The 12,397-nt window shown below is 40.4% G+C and overlaps 1 protein-coding gene across 1 annotated transcript; it reads left to right on the top strand.

Annotated features, from left to right (window-relative positions):
• Window positions 1–314: 314 nt before the first annotated feature.
• Window positions 315–5,571, top strand: rgcc (regulator of cell cycle). Its single transcript, XM_077537699.1, has 5 exons — window positions 315–450; window positions 522–698; window positions 3,455–3,571; window positions 4,101–4,163; window positions 4,915–5,571. Exons 1-5 carry the CDS (start codon window positions 378–380, stop codon window positions 4,920–4,922), a joined length of 438 nt encoding a protein of 145 aa, XP_077393825.1. The 5' UTR covers window positions 315–377; the 3' UTR covers window positions 4,923–5,571.
• The last annotated feature ends 6,826 nt before the right edge of the window (window positions 5,572–12,397 follow it).

The raw sequence follows: 12,397 nt of genomic DNA, 5'->3' as shown, positions 1-12,397 counted from the left end.
AACAAATTGAAGAAGTGGGTCAGAAATTGTGCACAGTAGCCTACTGGCAAACTGTTAGTAGCTGTTAATCTTAAATGTTAATCTTAACAGCTGTCTAGAATTTATTTGTGACACGCCGGTATAGTTACTCATTTCTAAGTACTACTTAATGACTGCAGTTAACCTTGAAAATCTGCACAGCAACAAGTTGATGGACATAAATAAACACGGCTGCATCACTCCGTGTGACACACAACTTGTTTACTAACACTTTTTTTTTTATGTGGAAGACGTCAGGGAAGTGTAACTTCAACCGCGTGACTGGCCCCGCCCCTCTCCTGTAAGTCTCTTCAAAAAGCAGGAGCGCGCGCTTTCTGCCACCAGTGCAAGACATTCGGATGAGAAGAGCCAGAACACACGGTACTGGATATTCCAGGGGAATCATGAAGTCTCCAAAACTGTCGCGCAAAGGTAAATTACTACAATCCCACGCGATCCTCTGCCAATTTGCGCAACCAACCTTTCCTTCCCTCCACGTGTAGCCAAGCTGGTGGTGGACGTGGACGACCTGGACGACGTGCTGTGCGAGTTCGACGCCGTGATCGAGGACTTCACGTCCCCGATGGAGAAGCGCCACTTTCGTTACGACGAGCACCTGCGCACCGCGAAGAGGCGGAGCAGCGCCAGCGTCAGCGACAGCGGCATCAGCGACACCGAGAGTGAGTTGAAAACAAAGTGGAGGCAAAACTTTCAGTCTGGAGCAACATAACATAACATAACATAAAAAAAAAAAAAGCAAAATTAGCAAACAATAATCTAATTGAATTTGCCACTGTCTTCAACACTCCTCTTGAGTAAGGGAATGCATGGAGAATATTTTGCTTCTCCGAAACTGTTCCCATCATCGGTAATGCTCCCTCACATTCCAAAGGTTCAAAATTAATGTCATGTATTGTTAATTCATCCATCCATCCATCCATTTTCTTGACCGCTTATTCCTCACAAGGGTGGCGGGGGGTGCTGGAGCCTATCTCAGCTGGCTCTGGGCAGTAGGCGGGGGACAGCCTGGACTGGTTGCCAGCCAATCGCAGCTGTTAATTCATGTAAAATTGTTTTTATATAGCCTTTACATTGCATACAGTTTGATAGCCATCCATCCTTTTCTCTACCACTTGTCATCATTTTATTTGATTATCATCTATATGCAGGATTTTGATACAATATTATCTCAAGGGTGTCACGAGAGTTAACAAGTGGTTGCTTAGCACATCAGGCTCACAGTTTTGAGATTGTGGGGTTTGAATACGGGCTCCAGCCTTCCTATGCAGAGTTTGCATGTTCTCCCCATCCTTACGTGGGTTTTGAACAGTTGTTTGTTTATATGTGTCCTGTGATTGGCTGGCAACCAGTCCATGTAGTGGATCCTGCCTCTTGCCCAGTCAGCTGTGATGACCTCCAGTTATAAACAGTATTGAAAATGAATGGATGAATGGATGGATGGAATTGTGTATGTAACACAATGTGAATTTTATTTAATTCCTTCAATTTTGCATTGTATTTTAGTTAATGTTTTTAATGTAGAAATAGAATTTTGAGTGAGTTATTGACACTGGCATGAAAATACAATATGATTTAATGGAGTTTTTTTTTTTTTTTTAAGGGAAATTTGTTTGTGTGGCTTGCCTCCTGCAGTACACAAGGATGACAAATAAGTTGTTCAATAACTACATTAAAACGGCTTACCTGTGTTCTTCTGCTTCTTCTCCTTCTTCCTACTCTACCAAGAGGATGAAGATTTTTTTTTTAATTGCAACACACAATAATTGCAACAATAAGCCATTCTTAAAGATTACAGACCAATAATTGAAACAATAGTTGACTATACATAAAGAGAAACATAAAATAAAACAAAACAAACGCCAGGGGGTGAAGATTACAATAAAATACTGAAATGTTTACATAAATTGTACGGCTTAATAACGAGAATATTGCCACTTGCTGTTGACTGAAAATGACATCACAGTGCCTAAGGGCTCAGTTTGTAAATGTCACATGACCAAGTCAGTATACAGGTGAACTGTGATTGGTTGTTACTTGTTACCTGAACGCTTAGGCACTGTGATGTCACTTTTAGTCAACAATGAGTGGCTTTCCCCTGAGATGGATAAAAACAAGAAGAGTTTGCCACTGAATTCATATTCCACGGATGTAATATTAATCAGAATGCCATGTTTAGATGTGTGGGGTTGCATAGAACATAAGGAAACTATTTGACTTGACTTCCCTTTTAAATGTCCATTTTCATTGCCATTCACATACTCTCATAATGTAAATAAGAAAGCGGACATTTTAACTCATTCACTCCCAGCCATTTTTACAGAAGCAATCCCGTTCGCTCCTGGCTGTTTTACAGGATTTTGACTGATTTTGCAAGGCCCACAGAATATTGTGTTCTATGTCTATAAATACATGGAACCTTTCAAAAGAAAGATTAAAGTCTCTTCTTTCATCAGAAAAAAAGTATGTTTCTATCTGTTTGTTTTGCAGCAATTAGCATTAGATGAGAGCTAAGTTTCATCAGTTTTCACAAATGTTTAAAATTGTAAGTAATTGAGCTTTTTTTTCTAGATGGCCCTGGTTGATATCCTTTGCTCTGCTGCCACCTGCTGGCGGTTTGTGTAATAACTACCATTTCTGCAACCGTTCTTTGCAGTTGAGAGGCTGCATCAAAGCCTTCTGTATGATCTAGCATAAAAAAATAAAAAATAAAAAAAAAAGACGCATAAATACGTCTTTGGGACACTTAAAACATAAAAAAACAACGTAAAAACAACAACGTATTTACACGTTATTGGGAGCAAATGAGTTAAGATGCTTGAGGTCTACAAACGGGTGAGTGTCTGTAGAGCGTGGGTGGCTTCAAGTTCTGTCCTTTAATATGGTTTTGTGGTGACATGTGATCCGTTGGCCTCAAAGTGTCAGCTTTAAGCACTCTTGATGTTACAAAACACGATGTATGACGCCAGGCCATTAAAGATACCTCACAGGGGTATTTTTAAAACATGATATGATGGATAGATTTTTATGAGATTGTTTTTTAGTTTGCCTAAAATGGGTCACAGTTGTATTTGGGGCAGTTGTATTTGTTTTTGAAAGGTACCTGACATCCCAACATGGAACAAAAATTGAGATTGAGTTTTAGTGCAATATTGGAGTTCTTCTTCAAAAAGTGAAATATGAATTCATTAAATGTTTTGGGGAGCTTGTATTTGTTTGTAGGAAATCTGTGGTGGGCCATGTCAAATAATCTGTAGCACTAAATATGGCCAGGTTGTGATAGAAGCAGGATTTCATAAGGAGAAGGAATGGAATGATTACACACTCCTGACAAGTGTGTGTGTGTGTGTGTGTATGACTTGATTGACAGGCCTACATTTGTTTCATCTAACCAAGACTGTGTGTATTTCTCACTTAGGTGCAGGCTCGCTCAACAGAAACAGCTTCAGCCTGAGCGACGAGAGGCTCCACTCGCCCACCGCGATGTCCCCAACGAGCGCCGCCTCAGCCTCGCCGTCACTGATGTCGCCGAAACGTGAGTGCGCGCTCTGCATGCTTCAGGCTGCTGGGAATTTGGGAATTCAAGGAGGCAAGGACAGGGTAGTACAGGGGTAGGGGACCCTGGTCCTCGAGAGCCACTGTCCCGCCTGTTTTCCATGTTTCCCTCCAACACAGCTGACTCGTTATCATCATTATTATCATCAGCAAGCTCTGGAGAAGCCTGATAACGAGTTCACCAAATCAGCTGTATTGGTGGAGGGAAACATGGCAGGCAGGACAGTGGCTCTCGAGGAAATGTGAAAGAATCCAAAACGTTCACTCGTGAGGCTTTTTAAAGCGCATTGGGCACCATATGGTGTAGATAAAAGCGCTATATAAAAAGCCGAACATTTACCATTCACCGGAGTGGGGCTGCGATATATACCAGTTGAAGCTTGCTCATGATTTCTGACCGGAGCGTTCTAGTCACATAGAAAACAGATTCACTTTTTCCAATTTTCTGGACTGTACAAAACGTGATTTAAAAATATCTAATGCAAACCGTCTGTGTGTTTTCCTTGCAGCCAAATTGGGTGACACCAAAGAATTGGAGGACTTCATCGCTGACCTGGACAAGACATTAGAGAGTAAGCACCAACGCCATCTTGCTGTCACATCCACTGTGCGACTACTGTGTTACCATGCTCGAATATTGTGTCACACAACCCCTGTTGTACATCAAGCAGGAGAGTCTAGTTGGGTTCTGAAAGCTAAGCCCAGATCTAGTTAGTGTTTTTCGAGCCGTTACATGAAGGAAGAATGACGAAAACGCCAAAAAGTGCACATGATCAATAAACAGTAATACATCCGTCAAACCGGGACGCTATTTCACTGTGTGAGAAGCGCACACAGTCAAAGCATAGTCTCACTTTGCAGGATCGGTGTAAAAGACGCACTACCTGCTCTTCTGTTATGGCTCTGATTCATTAATTTTACAGGATCGCTTTGTGAAAAGTGTCTTTGAGGAGCACCCTTGCATGAAGTGCGACACGACAAGCTAGCTCGGAAGGTGTAGCTGTGACTCCTTTCTACCGTGTTACTGCAGGCTTGTGGGTGTCACAACTTGCATTAGTGCATTAGGAATGCACGCCCTACAAGCTAAGGAGGCGACGGGAAGGAGTTGTCTGTGTTTGCCTTGCTCAGCGTTGCTCTTTCACAACTCGTGCTGGACTTGGCCGGGGCGCTAAAGGCAGGCAGGCAGGCAGCCAGGCCCCAGTTAGTCGGGGTGGATGGCATGTTTACTGGGGCCACGGGTGTTTACGAGGCCCTTGCCAGTAAAATGACACTTTTAGATGAACCAGAGTCTAGTCAGGTCTGTCTTTTCCTGTCTGCTCTCAGGCATGTGAAGTGGCCGGATGGCGGCCATATTGGATCGTAGCCATGAGAGAGAGGAGGAGTCTGGACACCCCCCACAACAAACCCGCCACCAAGCTGCACCTGCCCCCATGACTGAACCACCCTCCAGCAGGATACAGCTGCTCGATGGCTCCAGGTTGTCTTGCAGTCTAGTCGGCGCCCGGCTAGCTGTACGTCACCTGGTGAGCGACACCCAAAAAAGGACATCCAAATTAGTATTGCAGTTGGAACACTTGCCGGTCATGTGATTACGAACGTTTGGAAGCTGGGGGGACTGGACATTGTATCCACACTGGATTATTATTATTATTATTATTATTATTATTATTATTATTATTATTATTATTATTATTATTATTATTATTAATATTTTCATATTTTAGTTCACTCCCTCAAGAAAAACTAGAACAGGACAGGGTTTTTTTGTAAAAGGAATATATTTGTAATTTTATAAAGCTTCAAACTGTAAATGTATTGCTCATTTTTGTGAAATATATTTTTGTACAGCATGTAAATAATTAATATTAAATAGTCTGATTAATTTGGTTAAAAGAAAGTTTTTAAAAAACTGGAAAGAAACATTATGTATTTAATACAACGAATACCTGCCAGAGATTATATTAAAGTATGATTCTTTTAGCATGTTTCCTGTCTTTATTTTTGCTTTTTGCTTACAATTTTTTGGACTTCAATTGATATTGTAGCATATTGTCTCTTTCCTGTGAAAAACGCTTATGTCCATTTTATGTTTTACAGTTTAATGTTTGTGGGATGAAATTGAATTCAGACATCCCAAAAACGTAAAAAAAAAAAAAAGGTTTTTCTCACAGAACGACAATAACATGATGTATGCTAACTTTCCTAACAAATCACCATGTTTAGCAATTGATGACTCTAATTTAGCTAAACAGGTAACCAAAATACTATAAATAGGTTTCTGTACTGGCAAACCACAACACCACAGTTAAATTAAGTCTCGAAGAAAAAGTGGCCATTGTTATCAGTGTAAATGACCGAATTGTTGACATGGTCCTTGTAATGGACCTAATCTGTGACTGTTCAGTTGTACCCAATGAAGTGGCTGGTGACTTATCACTTTCTGTGATTGTCCTGCCTCCCAATGTTTGGCCCAGAGTAACACAATGCACGCAACACCACATTGACAGGTGGTATGCTTACACACACACATACAGCATACACAAATAAATATACAGCAATCAACCCCTCAACAACAGAGGCACTTATGTAAGTCGGGTGGCAACAGGATCTATTTGCAGTGGCAGGGGGACACGGCAGTGAGCAGGTGCTGCTGAAGTCATCTTATGTCGGATGTAACCACCCCTCAGTTGGGGTTCAAAGGGCAGGGAAACTGGGACATGCAGGCTTCTATATTGGCTGCAGATTTGTAGCGAAGCAGGTGCAGACACACTTGGGAACAATAAATGTCTGCTCTAGTTCATCTACGACCACTTGTATGTCCTATGACATCATCTGTTCTCCTTTGGGACCGGGCTGATAAAAGTATTATCGTACACCTTTGAATTAATTCATAGTTTGGACTAGCACCAGGTCTCAGGGCACTTGGGCCTGACTGAAAATACAAAATTGGTGAGAATAAAGTTTGAGAATTACATGAATAAAGTTGTGTTGTTGAAAACAATGTTGAAATATTACAACAAACAACAACGAACTTGTATGCTAATTTGGGACACATTTTTAAAAGTCACCATCTGAGGAAAAGTCAATAGTATACTAGAAGAAAAAGGTCTACATTTTTAAAGTACAATGCTCAAAATTTAAAATAGTCACATTTTGTAAGGGAAAAATTTGTAATATACTACTGATGAATTCCCAATATTTATAAGTTTACAAGAACAGATTTCCGTCTGAAATTTGTCATTTTATGGGTCTAAAGTTCAGTAATTCCAATTTAAAGTTCAGTAATTCCAATTTACTAGAAAAAAATAACATTATATATATATATATATATATATATATATATATATATATATATATATATATATTTAATGAGAATGTAAATGATTAAACAAAAATGTACTATATAGAAGAATTTCATAAAATTTAAGACATTAAGAGACAAAAAGTTCAATTACAAGAATAAAGACATATTTTCACCAGTCATTTCCAGAATTCTTTTGGAGAATGAAGTCATAACATTGATGAAAAAAGTGATTTAAAATGTAATATTAAAAAAGTGATTTAAATGCAATATGATATACTACAGGGGGGGGGGGGAAATCCTAATTATACAATAACTTCAACAAAAAAAAATCATTTTGCAAGTTGGATTACTTTTCTTTTAAGTTAAGAAAAAAAAAGTTCTGAGGAAAAACAGTCTTAAGAGAAAAAAAAAATACAATAACCTAAGCCAAACCTCATTGAATTTGATGATGAGAAGTTGCAAATTTTACAAGAACAAATTCATATTTACACATTACAAGTCATAATTATACAAGAAAAAAAATACAATAACAATATTACAATGAAAATGTTTGCATTTTACCAATTATAATAGTCATAATTCTATGAAGGGGGAGAAAGTTGTAATCTACCAGAGAAACTTGCCAATATTTCAAGAAAAAAGGTAAACTATTGAGAAAATAAAAGATGTAATTTCACAAGTAATTTCCAGAAGAGTTGAAATTATACAAGCATAAAGTTGTAATTTTCGAGAGGATTAAAAAAGATCTTATCTTCATCTTATCCATAAATTTGTAATATTAAAAGCAAAAAAAAAATGTTTGCATTTAAAATTGTAAAATGGCAACTGTTTTCATAATAGTGTAATTGCTTTTCACATTTATTTGATTTTCAACCAACTCAACTTTATTTATAAAGCGCTTTAAGAACAGACATTGCTGTATACAAAGTGCTGTACATAAACATAAATATCGGTTGTGCAGTAAAGAATAAGGTAACAAAACAAGAACAAAGTGACACGACGAGAGGAGGTAGGACTCAGACGCAGAATTAAAGTTGGCCAACAAGGCTGCAGCTTTAATAGCACGAAAACCAAAACACCTCTTGAAGAGGGAAAAAAGGCTGAACAAAAAGAGCTCCAAACTGGAGACACAAAAAAGGGCACTCAAAAACAGGGACAACAAAAGGCGCTCCACTAGGGAGGAAAACAAGGGGCAAACTAAGGGCGCAAGACAAAGCAAGGCAAGACATCAAACTAGGACTATGGTACGAGGACTGTGAGGACGCTTCCATGCACTGAGATGTGACACTTCGGCAACCAACTGGAGAATGAAGGTGGCTTTTATTGTCCGGGTTGATTAGAAACAGGTGGTGCTGATCATGGGCGTGGACCGGTAATCACTGAGCTGCAGGAAGGGTAAGTGACCTGGGGTGAGAGTAGAGTCAGGACTATCAAAATAAAACAGGAACATGACTGTAAAAACAAAAGCATGAACCGCCACTCTGGTGGCGGCGTGACACAAAGCAAAAAATGTTAAGTGCTGATACAAGTTTTTTTTTTTTTTTTAAAGTAAACACATTTTACATCAGTAAATTAATAAGAAGTAGGCGAGTGAATAAAGAAAGAAATAAATGCATCAAATAAGAAGACTAAATTTTCAGTCACTGATAGTGTAGTGATACACTCGCCTTTCTTTGGTGCAGCAAGCGTGGGTTCAGTAATGGTGTAAATGTGAGTGTGAATGGTGTCAGTGTAGAACTCAAATGCAGTACACAAGACAAGTCTTTACTTAAACGGATAAAACGGGAGTAAAATCAAAATCAGACCAAGAATCTTTGTAGACTTGGGGCATGGAATGTTGGGCAATCAAGGGAAACTCACACTGCATCGTCATTCCAGCACAACACGGGGACAGGCAAACAGAATGGACCCAATTAGAATTCGCAGTCGGGCACAGAAGGAAAACGACGAGGCAGAAAAGCAAGAAGTGTCAAAAATGTGAGATGATTCCAAGAAAGAGTGCTGTAGAGTCTCACATTAGAGCAAAAGAACAATTTGGCAATAAGTGAGGAAGAAAGGCTTAAATAGTGACTGATTGTTGATTTGAATTACCTGTTGTGCCCAGATGAGCAAGAGTGGCTAATGAGGTGGGTGTGGCTGATGGTACAGTGGCGCAGAATATAGTGTCGTGGACTCGCAAAGTACGGTCTTCCTAGGAATGTACAGGAGAATGTTCTTCCTAAGAATCTGATATTTGCACTCAGTATTTGAGTGTCTTTGTGATGAGGACACATCTGCACAGCTTAGTCATCTACAAGCACTTAAAAACCTACTTCAGCCTTTAGGGGCCACTTGGATTGACAGTATCTCCAAGTGTGTGTTTGTTTCCTCTGTGCTCTTCATTTGGTTCTCCTATTTCGCTCACTGAGCTCAAATTTCTCCGCCATTCCCACACTTGCAGCTCCGATTGTGTACTGTACAGCCTTCTCTTGCCAAGACTAACAGTGCCTCAAAAACAAGAGATGTTCGCTGAATGCTGCCAAGCGGGGATGTTGTTTTAGACGCTCGGACGGACCGCCAGTCCCAAACCGCACTTTAAAGGATCATGTCTTGTGTCAACATGGTCTCTGGGATCCAATCCCAAGACCATGCTTGTGTTGTCAGTCGCAGGACAGTGTGAATAGGAATTATTCAATCATGTCCAGGTTGGAAAGTTTGCCAAGTAGCATGTGTGGCATATTGGAAGATAGGTTCTATGCCAGCAGACTTTATGTAAAAGCCGCACTGAATCCTAGACCCGAATCGTAGTTTCATTGTGAGTGGATCATCCATAGTTAGCTGTGTTAATTCAAATCCTTATACTACTACCAATGGCATTTTATATCCCAGCTAAAACTACATGCTGGACTGTCAATCACTGGGCAATTCTGAAAGGGAATTGAGTGCAAATCAGTCCCATGCAAGTCCACTAAGTTAACCAATACAGCAATGGCAGTATCACTACTGGATATCTGCTAGTCAAGGGTGTGAATGGGGTATTGAGTAGAATCAATCCGACACAGCCTACGCAAAAGTTAGATATGTGAATCACTACGTTATGTTTAGTACCTGTTGCAAAATCTTCAACTTTAATTGTAAAATTTGCGGTCTGACAAGGCCAAAAGTGTCCTTAGTTAAGGTTTATAAAAGACATTTATTGTCTTCCTTTGTAATTGAGTGGTTACCGTGGTTACAATAAAAACTCATGACAGGAAAGTCTGCTGAAAAACGGAACCGAATCTCCACTTGTGATTGTGAAAAGTATTCTAATCTAGTCTACAATATGACTCAACTTCCCCTCATGAGCTTTCAAACTACCTGCTGTTTGTAGAAATATTCACTAAATTTCCTTAATTTTGTTTCGTCCACACATGGAAGATGCAACGTGTCAAAAATGCACATCGAGTCCCTGACAAATGGACCATATGTGATGAATCAGCAGTGATAGCCGGTTGCATGCTCAAAATTTTCCCCCCTCTGCCAACAGTGCTGAAGTAAAAACACAGAGACGTGCATGTATCCATGCCAGCTTCCTGCAATATGATCAGCAGACTGTGAAGAGACGCTGGCCAACATTGTGGGCTGGTCACGTTTGTGTACTATAAACAGGCAAAAGCGTTTGGACACTTGGCCGTTTCACAACAGGTAAACAAAATATGAAGTTGAGCTCTCTTTTCAGCTATAATGTCAGCTTCCAATCTACTCTACTTTTTCCCTGAATAAATAGTATTATTTTTTTTTTGCCTACATCCCAAATGCCCAATATGCCCAGTTCTACCGGTGCAAAGTCCACGAAATTACCAAAAGAAAGAAATCTTCTAACATCGCCTGCAAGCTGAATTTTCACAGTATTTGTGAGTTCACAAACACCTGAGAATCCATCTTTTCCCGAGTCTGCCGATTCGGACCAATCACAAAGCACCTTTGGGTTTGGGGGCGGGATATGCGGCTGCGACTAAAACAAGAAAGCGCAGAGGCCATGGGAAACAAACAAACCAAACATGGGGACACAGGTGGAAGAATTACGCTCAATTACGTTTTTGAAAGAAGAATAGCGTTTTTGGCTTTTTTGTTTGTTTGTTTTTTTAACCTACGACAACAACGCACAGACTTAGCCTACATTCATATGAATATAGCGACAACAGCAGCGAAATTTTCATCCAACACCATGATTGGTGAAAACAATTAAGTTTGGTAGGCATGCTCAAGTTGCCGCATCTCCCAACCAGGTGGAAGTATTGTACCGAATGCCCCACCTTTCCTGAGAAGATCACATTGGCCAGGTTTAAAAACTCTGCCCATGTGCACAGTTAGGTCTTTTGTCCTGTTCCATTCAATTTCCATTAAGAAGCAACAACAAAACTACGGTAATTCTGAGGTACTACAATTCCCAGACAATGATAAACATTTGACAGTATGAATCATCACTATATCACAGTCTTATCTCCAAGCTAACTAACAGCCCATGTTATGATGTCTAAACAGGAAGTGCATGACGTGGCACGTGGTTGATGATGATGATGATGGTGGTGGTCGGGATTAGCCAAGGACGGGCGACGTTCCCGGGCCTCAGGAATGAGGCCAGTGCGTCCGGAGCAGCCAGATGCTTCACACCCTCCTGGTGAGCAGACTTTGGCCTCTGGGAAGTCTCAACAATGCGTGTGCGTGTATGTGTGTGGGTGTGTCCATAAAACTATATTTACTGCTTGGCTCAATATGAAGAAGTCAACAGCTGGTGTGAGAAGCTTCTAGAAAACGATATACCGGTGTATGTATATTCAAAAATAGGAGGATATTTGACCATTTTTCCCAATTACAACACAGTGACAATATCACTTCTTTGGGAACATCTGCACAACTCACACCAGATCCAAAGCAAGAAGAAGAGGAAGAAGAGTAACAAGAAGAAGAAGAAGAAGCTTACAATTGAACATTATTTCATTGTTTTAAAACTTATATAGCCATGTACTCTATTTCTTTTTAATCATCTTTTTTTTTTTTTTTGTATAATATAATGACAAGTGCGACAGGATATGGATAAATATATGGTGACAAGTAGTAATTAATTATAGAATAGTCTCTGGGCGTAAATTCCTTAAGATTCATTGAAAGTTTTCAGTGTTAACTTAAACAAATAGCTACAGGGTCAAAATTGTGAAAACACACCCATAGTGTGTCCGTACAATTCTTTAACTGATGAGCATTAACACACAATGAATCAAATGTGTGTGAGACTTTATTTCTCCAATTGTGACTCGCTGATGAATGAGTCAAATGCTTCCCCTGGTGCCCGGGGCGGTGCCGTCCCGGCGCGGTCCGCTGCTCCGTGCCCGGCGGCGCGGTTCGGGGTGGGTGGGCCTCCGGTGTGCCCCGTGGTTCCCTCTCCCCTCCCCCTTCCTCCCCCCCGTCGCCTCTCCCTCCTCGCCTCCTCCCGCCCATCCTCCTCTGCCTCCCGGTCCCTTTTCCCTTGTCGCCCTCCCTCCT

Source organism: Festucalex cinctus, chromosome 11, assembly GCF_051991245.1.
Source record: "Festucalex cinctus isolate MCC-2025b chromosome 11, RoL_Fcin_1.0, whole genome shotgun sequence".
In the NCBI taxonomy this organism is placed as follows: Eukaryota; Metazoa; Chordata; class Actinopteri; order Syngnathiformes; family Syngnathidae; genus Festucalex; species Festucalex cinctus.
Note: the sequence above shows the minus strand (reverse complement) of the source record. Positions and strands in the feature narration are given on the sequence as shown.

What these genes read in the sequence shown, in the direction of transcription:
- rgcc (XM_077537699.1), top strand. Translation starts at nt 378, where the DNA reads ATGAGAAGAGCCAGAACACACGGTACTGGATATTCCAGGGGAATCATG. An exon ending in TCCAAAACTGTCGCGCAAAG is followed by an intron (nt 451 to 521) that starts GTAAATTACTAC and finishes CTCCACGTGTAG; the next exon opens with CCAAGCTGGTGGTGGACGTG. An exon ending in CGGCATCAGCGACACCGAGA is followed by an intron (nt 699 to 3,454) that starts GTGAGTTGAAAA and finishes TTTCTCACTTAG; the next exon opens with GTGCAGGCTCGCTCAACAGA.